The 20,597-nt window shown below is 38.5% G+C and overlaps 1 protein-coding gene across 3 annotated transcripts in view; it reads right to left on the bottom strand.

Annotated features, from left to right (window-relative positions):
• The window catches only part of SLC49A4 (solute carrier family 49 member 4), a 92,745-nt gene extending 72,148 nt beyond the window's left edge, over positions 1-20,597 (bottom strand). For all 3 annotated transcript variants that reach the window (XM_061193171.1, XM_061193173.1, XM_061193172.1), the window contains exons 1-2: positions 20,164-20,597; positions 11,257-11,350 (exon numbers count right to left, since the gene is read on the bottom strand). In XM_061193171.1, coding sequence (XP_061049154.1) covers positions 11,257-11,350; positions 20,164-20,512 — 443 coding nt within the window. In that variant the 5' untranslated portion in view covers positions 20,513-20,597. The remainder of the gene's footprint in view (positions 1-11,256; positions 11,351-20,163) is intronic.

The raw sequence follows: 20,597 nt of genomic DNA, 5'->3' as shown, positions 1-20,597 counted from the left end.
CCATTCCTAATCATCCTGCATGAGAATAAACTCATGTGTTACAGGATTTCCTGGATGTTGAAAATGGTCTAAAGTGCTAGAAGTAGTTTTCCTTTATTTAGCCCAAGAAGGCAATAAAAAGGGTCAGAGATGCTATGAATTAATTACAGGAAAAAGGAAGTTAGGAAGGGAGAAATAGAGTGAAATGGTGAAAAGGAATGAGCTTTCTAAAGATTTTTACCATAGCCTCAGTTTTCTTTTATGAAAATCTATTTCCCTTTTGTACCCTTTAATAATTTTGGCCAATTATGATCCAATTAAAAATATCTACTGCATATCTACTACGGTCAAGGCACCTGCAGCAGACACTAAAGGGAATATAAAGATAAGAACTATAGTCTTGGCCTAAAGAAGCTTATAATAATAACATATCAAGTACAGTTACAGAAAGCTCATTAAAAAACACAGTGAAAAGAATATTGGGTTAGATATCAAAAGACTCAGCTTCTAGACTTATCTAAATTTATTAACTGTATAATCTTTGGTGAATCGCTTATTCTCTTTCATTTCAATTTCCCCAAAGGTACTTTATCTCACAGGATTTTTATTAAGGCCAAATACGATAATCTCTCAGCAAAGCACGGGAGAAAAATGGACTTAGTCCTGGTCTGAGAGAGACCTACCTCCCCCCATTTTGTCTCATAACGTTTTTCCTGTCTCATAACTTTTATTTTGTCCTCTTAGTTTAAAAGTATTTTATATATATACTCATAGTAGAAAAGAAGTGCATAGAGAAGAAAAAATCCATAAATTCAATGATTCAGTAACTCATATAACCATTCCTAATATTTTGATTTTTCAGTCTTTTTTTCTTTCAGTTTTTTTTTTTCAATGCATCTCTCAATCAAGACAGGCACAGGTAATCATAGATATCAAATTGAATATACAGTTTTATGCACTAAATCATTTTAACTTTATAGTCTATAATAAGCATTTCTCATTTCATTCTTTATATCATAATTGTTAATGGCACCACTGATAGTCTATCATACAGATGCACAAAAACTCATTTAACATTTTCCTAATGTTTGTTACTTATTTGTTAATATTAATAATGGTGTTGTGATAACCTTTGTATGAAAATATTTGCCATTTCCAAATTATTTCCTTAGGGTCAATAAGTCAAAGGGTATGAACATTTTAGACCTTATGAAATATACTCCAAAGTCGTATTTCAGAAGAGCCTGTAGCAAAGTACAGTCCCATCAGTAGTGGCCAACAGGGCCTGCCTCACCAGCATTGAATACCACTATTTAAAAAATACTCCCCTAAAAATAAAGAAAAAAATTTTAAAAAAATTTTTAATAGAAAAATAAAAATTACACACATACACACAAAGTTGGTGTGTTAGTTTTCTATTGCTGTTATAACAAATTACCACAAACTTAGTGGCTTTAAGACAACACTCATTTATTCTCTTACATTTCTGTAAATCACAAGTCCAACACGGGTCTCACTGAGCTAAAATCAAGGCGTGGCACGGCTATGTTCCTTTCTGGAGGCTCCTGAGAAGGATATGCTTCCTTGTCTTTCCCAGCTTCTAGCAGCCACCTGCATTCCTTGGCTCCTGGCCCCCCTCTTCTGTCTTCAAAGCCAGCAACAGTGGTTTGAGTCCTTCTCACACTGCATCTCTCTGACTTCCTCGCCTATCTCTCCTTTTAGGACTTTTGTGATTACATTGGGCCCACCTGGATAACCTAGGCTAATCTCCCTATTTTAGGGTCAGATGATTAGCAAACTTAATTCCACCTACAATCGTAGTTCTCCTTTGCCATGTAACAGAACACATTCAGGGGTTCCAGATATTAGAACATGGACACCTTTGGGCGATGGGGGTGTTATTCTGTCTGTCACACTTGGTAAGGCCAAAAGGCATCTCCTTGTTTTAATTTGCATTTCTTTTTTTGACTACTGGTCTTTTTTCCCATTGGTATATTACAATTTTTCTTATTTCGAATGAGTGCTTAATATATTTATTTGTATTATTTACCTGTTCTTGCCCTTATTTTGACAAATATTTTCTCCTGTTGGTCAATTTTGTTTTAAGCGTAACAATTTGTACACTCAACAGTTTGTAAGTGGTCAGATCAATTTTTCTCTTTATAATTTTCCTGTTTTTCATGCTTTAGAAAAAAATTCCTATGTAGAGATCAGATAAATATTCCTATATATTGTTTTCCAACTAAATATTTAACCATTTAATTCATCTGAATTTATTTTGATGCATGGTATAAAACGAGGATCTAAACTGATCTTTTCCTCCTAAATAGCCAGTTTGCCTGTAGTAGAGACAATAAACTATCCCCCAGTGTCCATTCTCTCTATTTTCCTTTTAATTACAGAGCACCCCAAGTCTGTGCTGGGGCGAGCTACAGTCTGCATTTCCAAGCTCCCCCTGCAGTGAGGTGGGGCCTTGTTACCAAGTTTGGGCCAATGTGATGAGAGTGGGAGGATTTCAAGGTCACCTCCTTGAGGATAAAATGCTCTCCCTGGTCTCCCTCTCCCTCTCCCTCTTCCTGTGGGATGAAATGTGACTACAGTGCGGATAAATCCACTCTGGACTGTCCTGCCAAGGCATCTCCCTAGGGAAGCAACAAGATAGAGGGAACTTAGGTTCCTTTGTAGAACAGAGCTACCTAGGCCCTGGCCCACCTGCCAACTCTGGACTATCACATAAGAAAGAAATACTATCTTGTTTCGGCCATTATATTTTGAGACTCCTCACTATAACAGCTTAACTGTTCCCTGATTGAGAAATTAGCTCCAGAATTAGGATTCTGCATTCAGAAAGGCATAACGTATTTGGCACTGACTTAGTGGCTAGGCTGCAGGCTGAAAAGGCAGGTGACTTGTGAGATGCAGCAAAACCACTGCTTGTGATTACCTGGAACTGGCTGGAAAAAAATCAGAACACTACTCTGTTTCCTGCCCCTTGCTGCTTTTAGGATGGCACTACAAGAGAGATGGAGCCAGGCAAGTGGTAGCTGGTTTGCAAGCACAGACGGAAGGGACCAGAGCTCTGCTAAGAGAGTTTCTCTCTGCCCAAGGCCTACTACCCAAATTTAATGAGAATCCAGGAATTTGAAGCCTCAGGTTGCTTCTGTATCCTAAAATAGCAGGAAATAACGTCCTTCAGAGCCTGTCTAGCAGCAAAGATCAAATTAAAGGTGTTATTTTCCTACCCAGGCCTTTTTTCAGATGGCATCCCGGTAGCCACCACGAAATTGAGGGAAAAGGGATGAGCTGAGCAGAGAAGGAGTAAAGGAAAGGAGATTCAGCAGGTGTAAGAAACACAGCCATAAGTAAAAATCTTTGGATGTGGCTACATTTACATGAACCCACTGCATGTAAACAGAGAAGCCTACTAAATGTTTGAGGGAAGTGTATCACCAAAGACACCGCAAAACGGTTCTATGAAGCTTTAAGATTGCTTGATTCCTAAAGTAATCCTGAGGTCCCCAAATCAGTATCAGGCAGAAAGTGAAACACAACAGCTGTGTAGCCCCTAAGAATGGCATAGCCTCCAACTTCAGGTGTATTCACTAAGAAGAATGGACCAAAAAAGAGCCTTCCCAAGGACAAAGCCAAAATCACAAAGAACAATCAAAGGGGTTACTCCCAGAGAACCACAAAGACCTGATAGAAGCCAGAGACTCTGGATTTTGAGTTGGACGCAATAACTGGACAGGACTGTGGGTCTTCTCCTTTGAGGAAACATGAGTATGTTCTTTGCATGGGAAGAGGGGGTACATGGATACATGGAGACATTTGATAGCAGAGACTACTAACTGTCTCCTCACATCCATTCTCCCTTTCTTTTGTTATAGCATCCATGCATTTTTTGTTGTTATTTCTTAAATTTATTTTCAAACCAACTTTGTTACCTGGGACAGAGAACAAATGCTCCCACTTCTACAAAAAGAAATCAAACATGACATTCCATGGCAAAAATGAGACTTCCACAATCTTCCTAACAGGAAGTACTTGTTTCTAGTTGAGATTTCATACCCCGAGGAGTACTGCTTAATTCAGTGCCTTGTACCATTATTTCTGTTTATGCTGTGATAGCTATATCTTTTTTTTTTTTTTTAAGCATCCTTGCATTTTAACTGGGCACATGGCTGCTGAGCTACATTTCCAGCTCCTCTTGCAGATAAGTGTGGCCATGTACTAAGTCTGTACCAATGGGATGTGAGTAGAATTGATACATACAGCTTCCTAGTCATCATCTAAAGAGGTAGTCACTTGCCCTGGATGTCCTATTTCTCCTTCCTGTGGGCTAGAATGAAAGCACTGATGATGAGCCAGCTTTGACCACCTGGACAAGGATATCACCCCAGGGGATGTTAGAACAACAGAAAAGGAACTTGGGTCCCTGGAACAGAGCTGCCTACATGCCTGGAGCAGTCCACTATCTTTTAGACTGTTTCTTGGGGGAAAAATAAACTTCTATTTATTGAGCTTGTGTATTTTTTATCTCTTTACACAGCTTAGCCTATGCTTTACAAATACACAGACTGTCAATAAATGTTGACTGCCGAGTTATGAATTTAAATAATGAAATCTGAAATCTGCAAACCAACATTTGTTAAGAATGTCTATTATGTTCATTTTCCCATTCTCTTTTCAAAAGTGCTTATATTTTTATATTATTTTATAAGTTGGATATCATATTTGCAACACATATTTTTCCTAGTTTGTATTTTAATTTTATGATTTTTTTTGGAAGCATGAGGGTTCAAATGTTTATGTAGTCAAATCTACAAATCCTTCCCTTATGATTTCTTTCACTGTTTTTATACTTGGAAAAGCAATCTCTTTAGGGATAAGATTAATTTTCCCTTACACTGTTTCATTTTAAATATGAAGCTCATCAATCCATCAGGAATATATTTTAATGCACGCTGTATGGTTAAGTATCCACATTTCTTTTTCTAATACGTAACCAATGTGCCCAAACACATAATAGATAAATCTATTTAATAAAATATGCTTTATTTAGTAACCCTACTGATTTATGTGCTTATTATTATATGTTAAATTATTACCAATGCCTACTTCTGGCCTATTTTGTTCCTGTAATCATTCTGTTGCAGATAAAATAATCTTTTACTTGTTTGTGCCTTTCCGTATTAATAGGGAAAAAAAATCTATGGCAAATCTTTATTCAGAAGAATAAACAGACATTTGCAACAGACTTTGAATATATTCTCCATAACTTTCAACTCAGTTTACTCTGAAAATCCTATCAACATTTGTGATTATGATTATGTACAGTAAGGAGAGACAGGGTTATAAATCAGGGAGGGGGTCTCAGGGGATTTCTGGATTTCTAACCTGGGTGATGGGTACATAGCTGTCTTTTTCATGATTATTTCACTAAATTGTACAAAAATGTTTTATGTACTCTTCTATATGTATACTATATTTAACAACAAAAAAAGTAAATTTAAAAATTCATATATGATACTATAAGTCCTTAGAAGAAATGTCTCAGAAATAATCACATTCCAAAGACAATCAAAGGGGAACAAAAGTATCTTCCAAAAATCTAAAGATCATTTTACATATCTTCTATTGGCTTTTTCCCCTGTTAAATGCTTATTATGAGGAGTTAATCTCCTACCAATCTTTCTTATCTGAATCCCATCTGACCATCATGGAGAAATATATTCATGAAATCTGACCTCTGGAGTTTTAAGAGTCAAATTGCAAATAAAATTATTAAATAGAAGATAAATCTTAATCTGCTTTAAAATAAGACATTAAAAATATTATGTGATTATACTGTAGGATGGGCAAGCACAATGCAGTTACTATTTAAAGTGAGGATGCTACGTACCTAGGGCAGTCAGGTTGTCAAACTTAAAATGAGTATAAAATTAACTAAAGGAGCTTGTTAAGACTAAATGAGTAGGACTGGGGTGGGGCCCAGGGATCTGTATTTTTAATAAGCAGCTTGTCTGTGGACCATACTTTTAGAACACACTGATCAGAATCCTATGTATTTTACAGAGAAGAGTCTTCGTTCTTAAATCAACCAATTGTTCATTTTTATACCAAAGGGTTTATATTTCTATACTGGGGAAATTTACATATAAGCCTTCCTTGCCTTTCCTTCTCTTATTCTCATTATTGAAGATCTGATGTGTTCATTTTAGTTTCTCTTAACTAGTGTTTTCAGTCCAAAAGGTGATATATTCACATGGTAAAAATATTCTCAAGCAGAGAAAAGAGTATAAAACAAAAAGTAAATCTCCTTTCCACCCCAGACTTCCAGGTTCCCAGGCTTCCTCCTCAGAAACAACCAGTGGTAATGGTTTCTTTCAGAAACAGTCCTTACCAAATACATCCCTCCCACTTTTTTCTAAGTAGGAATATATTAAACATAACATTAAAAACTTTGTCTTTTATAAAACTCAATGATATATCTTGGAGATATTTCCAAATCAGCACTTACAGAACTTTCACCTCCTTTTCATGGCTACATACTATTCCACTATATACTTCACCATGACTAGTGCTTTGTGGAAGACATTTGGGTTGCATCCAGCCTTTTGCTATTACAGGCAAAGCCACACAAATGTGATTTTCCTTACAAACTGGTAGAGCTTTATATGTGGGCTAATTTTCTAGAAGGACAAGTATTGGGTTAAAGGACATGTGCATTTTGAATTTGATAAATACTGCAAAAATGCCCTCTAAATAGGATGCCCCAAATTGCTTGCACATCAGCAATGCCTATTTTTCCCTATACCGTGGGCAACACAGCACACTATCATACTTTTTCATCTTTGCCAATAAACAGACATATAATTGCTCTTTTAATTTTCATTTCTTTAATTATTTTTTTAAATGGTTTGCCTCTTTTTTTTAAAATTAATTAATTAATTTATTTTGGGCTGCGTTGGGTCTTCGTTGCTGTGCGTGGGCTTTTCTCTAGTTGCGGTGCACAGGCTTCTCGCTGCGGTGGCTTCTCTTGTTGCAAAGCACCGGCTCTAGATGCGCGGGCTTCAGTAGTTGCGGCTCGTGGGCTCTAGAGTGCGGGCTCTAGAGCGCAGGCTCAGTAGTTGTGGCGCATGGGCTTAGTTGCTCGGTGGCATGTGGGATCTTCCTGGACCAGGGCTCGAACTCGTGTCCCCTGCATTGGCAGATGGATTCTTAACCATTGCACCACCAGGGAAGCCCTCGTTTCTTTAATTATGATGAAGTTGTTGAGCATCTTAAGATTTGTATCTCAATTTCTGTAATTACTTGCTCATATCTATTACCCATTTTCCTACTGACTTGCTATTTTTCTTATTGATTTGACAGAGTTCTTTTCAACTAAGGAAATTATCCATTTGTCTTATTGTTGCAAACATTTCACAGTTTTTAACTTGTCTTTTGACTTTGTTTTATAGTGTATTTAATCATGCAGATATTCTAAATTTTTATGTAGTCAAAAGTATTAAGCTTTTCTATGGCTTCTGGGATTTGTGTCTTAGTTGGAAGGTCTTCCCCATTTTAAGATTATTAAAAACCAGTCTCACTTTCTAATACTTCTATGGTTCATTTTTTATATTTAAATGCTTGATCCAATTGGAATTTACTTAAGTGGTAAGGCAGAGATTTAGGGCTCTTCATTTTTTTTTTCAGATAGCTGAGCAGTTATCATAAAACCATTTACTAAACAATTCGTCTTTTCTGGTATGGTCATTTTAAATGTAATATTGCCAGCTACAAAGCATTTCACAATGGAGTGTATTTCTAGAAAATCTGTGTTTACTAGAACCATACTATTTAACTATCTAACACATGTTAGTAATCTATTGTTAATATTAATGAAAATTACACTGAATTGAAAGATAATATGTTATGAGAATCACTGGATACATCCTATGATTAAAAGCAGATATGACCTACTATAAGTTCACCTTCTAGAAGTTTGTAAATTGTTTACTGGGCATGCTATATTGTATTTCACACTATAAAGTAATGCCATCTGGTGCTATAGAGCAATGCCACCTGCAATTTTTTTGGTATGATTTGCTTCCCAATCATAGAAAACATGCTTTATAGTTCATTATTCTAAGTTCTTTATTTATTTGTGATGTTAATAAAAGTGGCAAAATAACTTTTCTTGAATTTTCATTGGTACTCTGCAGATGAAAGAAATATTGATACTATGAAGAGGTAGACCACCGTTAGGAATGTAGTAATAATCGTTGTATTGAGGAAAGGACTTGTCAGAAAGCTGCTACTCTCATGTCTTAAGACTCATAGAAGATAAAATACAGGAAGTAAAGGGTGCAGGGACACTGTTTAGAAGGCTGGGTCAGAAGCTCAAAAAGCTCCAAGTGGAACAGGGCACAGAAAAAGATCGCTAAATACTTGTTTCAGTGCTAGCCAAATGCATATTAAAGGTCTCCATCCCTTCCTCTTCAGTGTCAGATGGAGACTGAAGCTTAAAAGTGGTGATCTATTGAACCTACTAGTCAAAATACTCATTCTAATTGCAGCATTTTCATTTTAATAGCTGCATATGCATTGTTAATAATACTGCTCTAAAGAAATAATGTATGGACATAAAGTGAAGTCTCATTTCAAGGGGATAATATCCTAACATTCCTTATAGGTGAACAAAGATGGAAAATTCAACTTTTACTTTCTTTTTATGAAAGGTTCAATCTCTCGTAACTCTTTATTTTATTTCTCTTTCTTTCCTTTCCTATCTTTGTTTACATTTCTTTATGGGCTCTACTTTTCATACCATTTTCTCTACCAACAGAGTCAACTCTTTATTATTCCTATAATTTTATATCTGAAAAGGATATGAAGGGATATAAGATTAGAGAGAAGCAACAGAATGGATGGCCCAAACAGAAGAAAAGCTAACAAAAATACCAGTAGGCATTTTTAAAGAATGCATTGTTGAATTTAAGCTTACACTGAAATCTGTACTTAAAGACTGTAGATGCTTAAAAAAAACTGGATATTTGAAAAATTACGAACATCTCAAACACGATGAAACTCATCTGTTAAAACCTCACTCAGAAGGATAGGAAATGAAGACCAATGTTCCACAGGAACCCAAATGATTTTGCTATCTGCCTTTTAAAATATGAAACACATGTACTCTAAATTTTCTGGAAAGATAACGTATTTTGAAAATTTGAAAAGGAACAGCATTTAGATTGAAGTGAAAAATTCTGTTCCAAATGAAAGTCAACATCTTATACCTAAAATCCATTCCTTCCTCCTAGTGTGCCCCATGTCTCTGTTAATGGAATCAACAATTTCAGAGTCTCCAGAGTGCAACCTCAATCATATCACCTCTGATATCTTTCTCTCATGTTCTCTCTCGCATCTGTGCTATCCTTTCCATTCCTACAACTTCCCAGGGCAAGGGAGTCATTCTGGACTCCTCACTTTCTCTTATTCCCTTTATTCAATCCACTGGCAAATTCTTCAAAATACAATCAGAATTTGACCACTTCTCACCACCACCACTGCCATCACTATGGCTCAAGCCACCATCATCTCTCACCTGGTTTATTTTACTGGTTCCCTACCTGGTCTCCTCACTCTTGCCCTAGACCTTCAACATCAGTCTATTCTCAATAAAGCAGCCATGGTTCTCCTCAGCTCAAAGCTGCTAATGATTTCCTAGCTCAGAAAAAGGTGAAGTCCTTACGAGGTCTTGAAGGATCTGGTCTCACACTCCTGCCACCACCCATAACTGCGCTGGTCTAACTTCCTACCACTCTTCCCATGAAGTCTCTGGTTCAGCGGCTCCAGCCCTACCAGCCTCCCTGCCAGGCGTGCTCTTCCCTTCCCACCCTTTATACTTGCTCTTCTCTCTGCCTGAAATGCTTGTGCCCTACATAATGCATTGTCCATTCCAACTGACATTTCAAATCCTTCTTTCCTATTTTATTTTTCTTTCCATAGCACATACTATATACTTAACTTATTTATCTAGTTTATTGCCAGTCTCCCCAAGTGGAATGTAAACTCCACGAGGTACAGATTTTTCTATTGTGTTTTCTGCTATATTCCCCATGTGCAGAAGAGAGCTTGGCACACAGGAGGAGCTCAGTGAATTTTGTCAAATAAATGAACTAATAAATGAATAAAGAAATAAAACAAAACAATGACTCCAGCTTGGGCTCTAAGTGCATCTTTCCAGGCCTCCTGCTGGTACTCTCAACCCTCTGTAATCAATCCTACAGACTTCAAATCAATAGTTTACCTCATATACGTCTGATCCTATTGCTGCTCAGATTAAGAACCTAAGTGGCTCCCAACTGTCCAGTGAGAAACTGCAGTTCTACAGGATGGCATCAATATCCTTCACATTCAGGATACCCTTTTCTAAACTCATCTCTTTATATTCCATTCTTATGTCTTATTCTGTACACCAGTGTCTCCCAAACTTGAGTAATTTATGCTCCTTTTTAAGGGGAAAAATTTTCTCAATGGCTCTTAAGGTCAAATCCAAGGATCCCAGTTTGATAAACACTAGGAAACTGACATCCTGGTTAATAAAAATGTCTTTTAATTACAGATTATTATTGGTTAAAAAATCTTTTAATATTATAACCAAAAGGAAAACAAAATTTTTTAAATCTTCATATACCCTGCAGCCCCTGAGAATAAATCCATGGACCCCAGGTACAGAAGTGCTGCTGTACAGAAATGAAGCTACCTACCCATCCTGGAAGAGGCCTGTGCTTACCTGCCTCTGTGCCTTTGTTTCTGTTGTTCCTCTACCCTGGAATATCATTCCCCTAACTATAGTTACCAAAATTCTACTTATTCTTCAATGCTTACTTTAATTATCACCTTCTTCATGAGCCCTTCCTTTCGAGATCCTCAGCCAAAACTTATCTTAGTCTCTTGGGGCAATTTTATAAATCTTTTATGGCATTAACTACATTATTCTTCCTTATGTTATATTATTATTTTCCCATGGTTATAGCTCCCAGATAGCATGAAGATTAACTTGTTCTCTATTTATTTACACAACAACTAGTATAGTGTCTTCCACATAACAACTAATAAATGCCCACTGAATTAATCATGTCAGGAAAAAAATGCTACTATAAATATGACCCTCTACTGATCTTAAAAATGGAAGTGTTTACTAACAGCTTATAACCAAACATATATAATATACTCATAACAAAAGAGAAAAATGTGGAGAAAAAATTTTAAGTTATTTATATGATTTACCTTCTTTTAAGCATTAAGTCTGATATAGGTATGCATCTTAGACCAGTTCCCAAAACCATAAGGAAGGATGTCAGAAGCACTGTTATCCGAAGACCTAAAAGGAAACAAAAATATCTGGATTATTTTCTATTTTCTTTTCAAGTAAGTCAATGTTAAGAACAAAGATTTTTTACACAGTCATACTGGTATTATATTCTAATATAGCTTTGCTCTATAACTCCCAATATGGGGGAAAAAAAAACACTCATGCTGAAAATGAAATGATTCTAACTTTAATAGAAAACTTGAATGATCACATCGAGGATAGAGGAAAAAGTTCTATTAGCTCTGGTTTTTCAAAATGAATGGCTAGAATGCTTTGTTCAGATATAACAATAAATAATATAGAAAATAATTTTAAAAGACAAGGTATTTTAGTTTTATATCTCAAATATAAAATTTCTAATTTTCGAATGCAAGCTGTTAATAAAAAAATTCTAAACTGCCCCTAAAAAGTTTTTTAAGATGATAGAATGCTTTAAATTTTCTCAAAAAATGACAAGTGGCCAATTACTTCTTTTATCTTATAATGAGGACACGTTTGTTATAGGGTCTTAGGAGATGGTCCATTAGAACCCTCTGATTATTAATACAATAATAGTCTTTTAATTTTTCTTGATTTATTGGATGGCTTTCAACTTATAGAATGATGTTGTTAAAAAAAAAAAGCATGGTTTAGGGTTTTAGATAATGCGGATCAGATAGCTTTTCCTTTTGTATTCCAAATACAATCAATTATTTTGAAAATGTGCACCAATGGTCGGTTACATGGATAACAGGGCAAAAGAGAATATAAAATATAAAAACAAGGTAACCAAATGTAAAATAGATAGCTAGTGGGAAGCAGCCGCATAGCACAGGGAGATCAGCTCCATGCTTTGTGTCCACCTAGAGGGGTGGGATAGGGAGGGTGGGAGGGAGACACAAGAGGGAGGGGATATGGGGATGTATGTATATGTATAACTGATTCACTTTGTTATACAGCAGAAACTAACACACCATTGTAAAGCAATTATACTCCAATAAAGATGTTAAAAAAAATTAAAAATAGAATGTGAAAAAAAACTAAGGTAACCAAAAATAGACACAATAGTCTATCTATGGCAGCATAATATAACAGGACTACATCTTCCTACTGTTGGAATGCTGCACTTTTCTATTACTAAATCAATGCTGCCTTATTGCTTGTAGCAGTCACAGAGGTGGCTTACACTGAGTATGTGGCAAAGGTGGCAACATTTCTTACAATTTTTCCCAAACTCAGCATCTCCTTGAAACCATTTCACAGTGAATAGACTTAAACTATTTAATGCAAATTTTCTCTTTTTTTTTTCAGATCTTTCTTTTTTTTGGCAGGGGGAGACGGTTAAATGTTTGGTTTTCAAAGGGCTTCTCTGCTTGAAGGAAATTGAAAGTCAACAAAACTATAATTATGCAGATTAAACACAGCAAGGAAAATAAACTTGAGATTCAGATCAGGCACACACACGCTACATTGAGGGTAATTTGTGATATGAACTGAGCTTTATATGATCTGAATATGATTAATACAATTTGGCAGAAGTAATCCGGTAGAAAACTGTGCTTCTCAGGAACAAGTAATGCATACATACTGCTCATTTACTGTGTCTACTAACAGAACACAGATTTTAAAACCACATTATAGCCACAGGAAATAGAGTGTAATTAATAAAAAGAACATTCATGGTCATAAATATCCTAAACTTGCAAAACGTTGCTCTTATAAGGTTATACTGGGTGCCCTATGAGATAAAATTTTATAGATTTGGGACTATAAGGCTTACATTCTACATGATGTTTATTTTTTTCTAATATTTGGTTTGTAATTAAGGTAAACAGCCACCAAGTGGGCAGTGGGACACTGTTTATGGCCCTATGGTCCAAATAACTAGGTTTCCTATTCCTACTGCTGAAAGCTAGCACACTTTTCTACTCAATTATAACTTTTATCAAACATATGACAATGTAACAGCTAATATAAACTTTTAAGAGTAAAGAAGTTGTGAAAAGCTGATTATTATAAAGCAACCTTGCAGGTACAACTTGTGGCTTGCTTATTTTTAATTGTTGCCAAGTATTACTTAATCCACCTCAGCTGCTGCTCAGTTTTGAATAGAATGCTTTCTTGATCTCATTTGAATCTTGACAAGGCAGGACTCTGCAGTTCCATGTAATCAAAAAGATAACAACTGACTTTGGGAAGGAGAGGTATGAGGACCCCAGGAAAATATGCTTATGAGACATCTAGGACCTTCATATAAATAGATCCCAAGTGATTACAGTACTAGGATGTGAGTGCAAAAACCATCTGATGAAAGGTACGGGAATAATTTCGGAAAACCAAACATGATTGAAAATAAAAATAAATTCTACTCAAATATGGCATCCAGACTCTGCAGGAAGCCCCCTTCCAATGGATGAGATAACTCCTTATGCCAGGAACCTATTGAGTACAGGAAGAGAGTCTCCACAATCGGTGCCTAAAAACATGATTGCAAAAAAAAAGAAACCCAAAAGCAAAAAAAAAAAACAAAACCCAAAAGCAAAAAAAAACACCCCACCACACAAACCATGTGTAGTAGATGCACGGAAATGAGTTTGATCTGGTAAAATCACCCTTTCCAGGCCCCACACTTCCATCAGCTGGAGTGAAGCTCTGCTTGCTCCTAGCAAGACCACCTGCCCCACCCCCAACAGCTACAGCCTGGCCTGGCCACCCCGATCTGCCTTGGACACCAGGAGGATTAACCACATCATGCCTGCTTTTCCTGTTTACACTGGTCACAAGAGACCCAAGATTCACAGGTCATCCTCGTTCCATCAGGGCTTCATGCATACCCAAATCCGACCTCATCTCTGCCAGCGCCTCTACTCCCCAGATCTTTCCACTGTGACTCCTGGAGCGCTCAGAATCAGCGGATCAGTAGAATCCCTATATTTTCAAGCTCTTCACTGTCTTCACCTTTTTACTACTCTGAAACCTCTTCCCTGAGGACAGTGCTTCCCCAGCCCCTTCCAGGTCATTGTTACTCCCTCCCCCCTAAAGCTCCCAGGCTTCTCTCGATGCTTTGATTTCCTCTGGTTTAAGCACTATGATTACGATGTGCCTTGCTGTAGTGTTATGCATGCTGAGATGTGCTTGGTGTGGTTTTTTTCTTCATGCTGTTTCCTCAAACTGGATTCTTGAATTTCTTAGATTTCTGGGTTTGTGGATATCATCAAATGTGGAAATTTTTCTGCCATTATTTCTTCAATTTTTCCTCCCCATTTTATCTCAATCCATGCCCTCTCCCTTTACCAATCTCTTCTCATCTGGGACTCTAATATGTATATTAGGCCACTTAAAACTGTCCTGCTCCCTGATACCTGTGGTTTTTTGTTTTTTTGTTTTCTCTGTGTTCCACTTTGGATAGTATTTATTACTACATCTTAAAGTTTGCTAATCTTTTCTTCTACAATGTGTAATCTGCTCTTAAATCCTGTCCAGTGTATTTTTTTGGTCTCAGACACAGATTACATTTTCATCCCCAGAAATTTAATGTTGGACTTTTTATGTCTTCCATGTCTCTCCTTAACATGCTTTGTTCTGTCTTCTTGAATATATGTAGCATATTTATTCACAGTAGCTGCTTTGATGTCCCTGTCTATTAATTCTATTATCTGTGCCATTTCTTGGTCTGTTCTACTGATTGCTTTTTCTCCTCTTTATGTGTTGTATTTTCCTCCTTCTTTGCACGCTTGGTAATTTCTGATTTAGATGTCAGGCATTCTGAATTTTGTTGGGCGATGGATTTTTTTTTTCAACTCCTTTAAATATTTTTGAACAATGTTCTGGGATACAGTTATTTTTAATCTTTTCAAGCAGTACTTTTAAGCTTTATTAGGTGGAACCACAGCAGCCTTTAGTTTAGAGCTCTGTTTGTCTTTACTGCCGAGGCAACACCCTTCTGAGTATTCAACCAAACCTCCTATGTATTATGAGGTTTTCCCATTCTGGCTGTTGGGAATGTGAACAATTCCCAGCCTTGTGTGAACTTTGAGAATTTTTCTGCCTGTTCCTTTTTTGTAGTCCTTTTCTCAGACTTAAGTAGTTTCTTCATGTGTAACTGCTAATCAGTGCTCAGCTGAAGACTCAAGAGGAACTCCCTGCAGATCTAGAACTCTCTCTCTGTGAACCCTTTTCCTCTCTGGTACTCTACCCTAAGAATTCTAGCTATGGTGGCCTCTTAAGACTTCTCAACTGTCTCCTCGACTTGGGGGGCTCTGTGGGGCTCTGTTTGAACTACAGATCTCTGTGTGAAGTAATCGTAAGAATCACTGACCTGCTCTACCTTTTGTCCAATGTCTGAAAACCACTGTTTCGTATACTTTGATTTTGTTTTCTGTTTTTAGTTGTTTAAGATGGAAGAATAAATCCAGTTCCTGTTAATCCATCATGGCCAGAACAGCCTTTGATCCAATTCTATCTGACTGTCATACTCACCACTCCCTGCTGCAGTTGTCTGCAGACCACCACATACCTGCCTCCACATCATTCGCCCTCATGGCTTGAAACTGTTTAACTGTTTGGCTCGTTATTACTCCTGAGGACACTACTTCTTTCATGAATCTGGTGATTTCAATACCAGATACGATCCTTTCAATATCCTGCCCTCTCAGTCCCCTGACTTCTTATTCCACAATCATGCCCTCTACCCTACCTCGGTTGTCCACTCTCTTTGTTATACTCTGACCTTATCTTTACCGTAATTGCATCCACGACATAATCCCAATTTCAAGCGTCCCATTCTTCAACCATGACCTCCTCTCCTTCCCACTCATTCCTTCTAGTACTCTAAATTCTTCATCCATTGGGAATGACAATTTTGGAGCCTACTACTTTTTCTCATCTACCTCAGGTGTTTCCTTTTCTTCTTTACCCAGTTTAGATTCCGTGGTCCATTGTTATATCACTCTCTACATAATCCTCTACTCCTGGCCTGCACTTTCTTAGTCCTACACACCTGGCAAACCGCAACTCTGGTGATCTCTCTCTCTGCCAACTCTGCCCATGCCTGTGCTTGCCCAACAGAACAGGCTGGAGGAAATCAAACGGCCATGCTGGTTGGTCTCACTTGAAATTGATGCCCAGTCACTTAAAGCAGGCCCTCTGAGCTGCCCGACAATCCCACTACAATTTTCTAGTCCGTGTGTTCTCTCCTTTCCTAGGAAATAGTACTACAACTTATCGTGTCTCCTCAATCTTCCAAGAATTGTTCTCCTATCCTTGCTGTCAGGTGGTAATTTTGCTTTCTATTTTCTGAGAACTGTAAACAAAGATAACTCCCACAAGCTCCTACCACCCACCATGTGCATCCGTATCTATACACTCTACCTTTTCTTCTGTTACTACTGAAGAACTAGCTGTCGACACTTCTATCTAAGGCCAACCTGTCTACCTGTACTCTGGAGGACTGCACCCCATTTTGCTTAGTCAAGGACATGGCTACAGCAGTTCTTCCCCTTCCCTCCAGCATTGTCAATTTCTCCCTTTCTACTGGATCCATTGGGATACTGCATTCCAGAGATATGCTTTAGTATCTCTTATCTTTTTTTTTTCTCTTTTTTTTCTCTCTTATCTTTAAAAACACTTTCTCAGTAACCACATTCCCCCTGGCTACTCCCTCATTTCTCTGCTGCCCTTTACAGTGTGTTTGACATAATGTCTACACTCTTGAACTCACCCCCACCACTCCAGTGAGACTATTCTTTTAAAGGATACCAAAGATTTCCATGTCGCTAAACCCAAGGCTCTACTCTCAGTCCTCACTAGCTGGTTCTTCCTTATCTTCCCAAGCTCTGAAACTGAATGTTGGAATGCCCCTGGGCTCAGTCTTCTTCTGAAGTAACATCCCTCTCCACAGGTGATCTCACTCAGCTCCAAGACTCTAAATACCATTATAGGTTGACAAATCCCAAATTTATTGCTCAGGGAATAAACTGACAGTTTAGCTTGTCCTATATCTAATAGGCATTTCAAATTCCTGATCTGCATGCCATCTACCCCCAAACGCTCCTTCCACAATCTTCTACATCTCAGTAAACTGCAGCTTGGTTCTCCCAATTACTAATGCTAAAAAAGTTGAGAAACATCTTAAATCTTTCCCTTTCCTCACACTCCACCTCTGCCTATCCATCAACAATACTCAAATCCTTCACTACTATCACCCCAGTTGGAAGTCAGCATCAGCCCCATCTGAGCTGTTCCAACAGCCTCCCAACCGGTCTCCCTGCTCTGGCTCTTGTTCTCAAAACAATAGCAGAGTCATCATTTTACTCTTCTGCTCAAACCTTCCAGTGGAGTGAGCCCTCCTCACTCCTTCATGGCCAGCGTCCTTACAGTGACCTAGGAGGCCCTGCATGATTTCAGCCTCTCACCACCTCTCTGGTCTCACCTTCTACTGTGGTTTCCCTTATGGCTCAACTCAGCCACAGAAGCCTCACTGCTCTTTCTCGGATATGCCAAACAAGTTTAAGACCTTTGTCTTTGTCCAAAACAGTCCTGTCCAGAATTGACAAGGTAGGTTTCCTTTTTCCCTCAGGTCTCTGCTCAAACACACATTATCAGTAAGTCCTTCCCTGACAGTCTAGAGAGAGTATCACCCAATCACATCCCCTTTCTCCCTTGCCTTGCTTCATTTTTCTCTAAAACATTTATCACCATCTGACACACTATTTAATTTTATTGTTGTTTTTGCCTGGATCTCCTCACTAGAATGTAGGCTCCATGAGGGCTATCTCCCTAGAGCTTAGCACAAATTTAGGTGCCATCTCCTTGTTGAAATTTTCTTCACTAAGCTTCTAGGGCACACTCACTTTTGGTCTCCTATTATCTCACTAGGTAGTACCCTTTTATCTCCTTGATGGAAAATGAAAAGGACTGAGAGGGTACAAAACCGATTTCAGAAAGATAACTGGTCTTCTACTAAGTTGGGTGGGACCCATGGCAGCAGGAAGATCAGACCTATCCTCTAGGGAGAAAGATACTTTAGTACCCAGGGATACCAGGAACTTACTTCTATGTATGCAAATAGGACATGTGCAGCAGGACAGCCAACATATGGAAGGAAACTGGCTTTCTCCTACTGAAAAGGAAACCACTTCCTAAGTGAGAGAATTTTAAATTTATTTTTTCTTGCTCTAACCAACAGAAAACATAAAATAGAATTCACCATATAGTCATAGAAACTCTGAAAGAACTCCTAAAGTAACTTATTTTATAAAGAGAATAGGTAGTCCCTAATTTATCTGGCCATGGATAGTAGATATAATTATAATAAAAAGGACAAAATTAACATTTTTCTACCATAAAAACAAGGCTGGCTAAATTTAGGGAATAATATTGAAAAATGCTCCTGATAAAAAGTTAATAAAAAGAAATAATAAAATAGCATTTCCCCTTAAGTTATCCAACCTTGTAAGGAATGACAGAGGAACTGTCACAGATTGAAGGAGATTAACAAGAAATAACAACTAAATGCAATTTGGGACCCTCGACTGAATCTTGGAACAGGAAAAAAAAAAAAAAAGACACTAGTGGAAAAACTAGTGAAATCCAAATAAAGTCTAAATTTAGCTTAAAAACAAACAAATCCAAACAAAGAAAACCTCCATTCAGTACAAGAAACCCTTCCTCAGCATCTAGCACATCTCTCTGCCTAAGTACTTGCTCTACCTGGAAGTTCCACACCTTCCAGGGCTGGACACTTTCATTGTTAGAAGGTTCTTCCCTGTATCCTTTTGAGTTACAGCCCTTTGTAACTTCACTCAGTTTAGTTCTTCCTTCTAGAACTATGAACATTAAGTCTAATTCCTCATTTACTTGGTCTTCACATATTTATATTCTGCCTCAAGTTTCTTTTTGAAGCTTGACACACCCAATTCCCTTCATCTGACACATTATGATTTTTACATCCTTTATATTCTTGTCACACTTTTAAAGCTCTCCAGTTTGCCCATGGCCTTCTAAAAATTAACGCTCAGAATTGAACAGTAGAATAGAGCATTTCAAACTATTTCTCTTGTTTTAGATACTACACTTCTGTGCCTAAAACTGTCCTGCACTTTTTAGCAGCTACATCACATTGATCATGAATCATTTACCCATACTTGTGTGGTGTAATTCAATGCCTAATCATTCAATCCTATGACCTTTTTTTCTCCTCACAGAATCATACTGGCAAGTGGTAAAGTGAGATGTCTGTCCAGAGTATTCTCTATGAAAAGAGAGTCTTCATTCATCTGCAAGCTTCATCTGAGAGTTAAAAATCTCAACTGACACTTGCACCTAGTCACATACACACACTTTAAAGCAGCTGTGCACCATTTTCCAGAACCATTTTCCAGAAACCAAAGCGTCAGATCCGAGTTCCCCAACAGCTCTTCCTGGGCTTGAGTCATCTATTATGCAAAGCCAGCTCATTACTTCTTTGTATCTGAGCATCATCAGTCTATTTTCTGACCTTTCACCCTCAAAATCCCCAAATCCCTTTTAAGTCAAAGCATCAGTCATTTTTGTCAGGTGTAAAAAACACACATAGCACGTGCACGGGGATGCTCTGATGTCCAAATATGCAAAAACTTGAACATTTAGAGATCGCTTAATCCCTGTTGCATAATTGGCCTTGATGAAAACATAGTATCTACAAAGAAGCCTTCCCTCATTTGTCGCTTTGGGGACAGGGTGTTCCTAGTCAGGAATGGGATGCCAGCAACATTCGGTCACCTCACACAACCCCTAAAACGAAGCCGAAGGAGGCGGCTTCCCAGGAGTGACATCGCCGGCCGGCGCTCCCGGGACCCCCTCACCTCTCTTGTCCAGGAGCCACATGAACGCGAAGCAGGGCATGAAGCCGATGGGCCCCCAGAGCACGAGGAGCGCGATGTCCCAGCTAGAGAAGCCGTAGGCCTGGCGCGCCGAGTTCTGGATGGGGCCCCAGGTGTTCCAGACCAGGCCCTGCACGAACCCCAGCAGCGAAAAGAGCAGCAGCACCAGCCAGCGGCGCCCGTACACCCTCCCGGGACTCGGGGCTGCCGCGGGCAGTACCGCCGCCGCCGCCGCCTCCCCCCTGCTTCTCCAAGCAGCCCCCGGCGCAGGCCCGAGCCCGGGTCCCAGCAGCGGTTGCCGCTCCTCCTCGCTGCTCCAGCCCGAGCCCATTACGACGCGCGGCCCGCGGGGCCGCTGCCCAGCGCGGATACTGTCAGAGAAGGTGGACGCCGAGGTTGCTTTGGTCGCCCTCGGC

This window comes from Eubalaena glacialis, chromosome 6 (assembly GCF_028564815.1).
Source record: "Eubalaena glacialis isolate mEubGla1 chromosome 6, mEubGla1.1.hap2.+ XY, whole genome shotgun sequence".
NCBI lineage: Eukaryota > Metazoa > Chordata > Mammalia > Artiodactyla > Balaenidae > Eubalaena > Eubalaena glacialis.
Note: the sequence above shows the minus strand (reverse complement) of the source record. Positions and strands in the feature narration are given on the sequence as shown.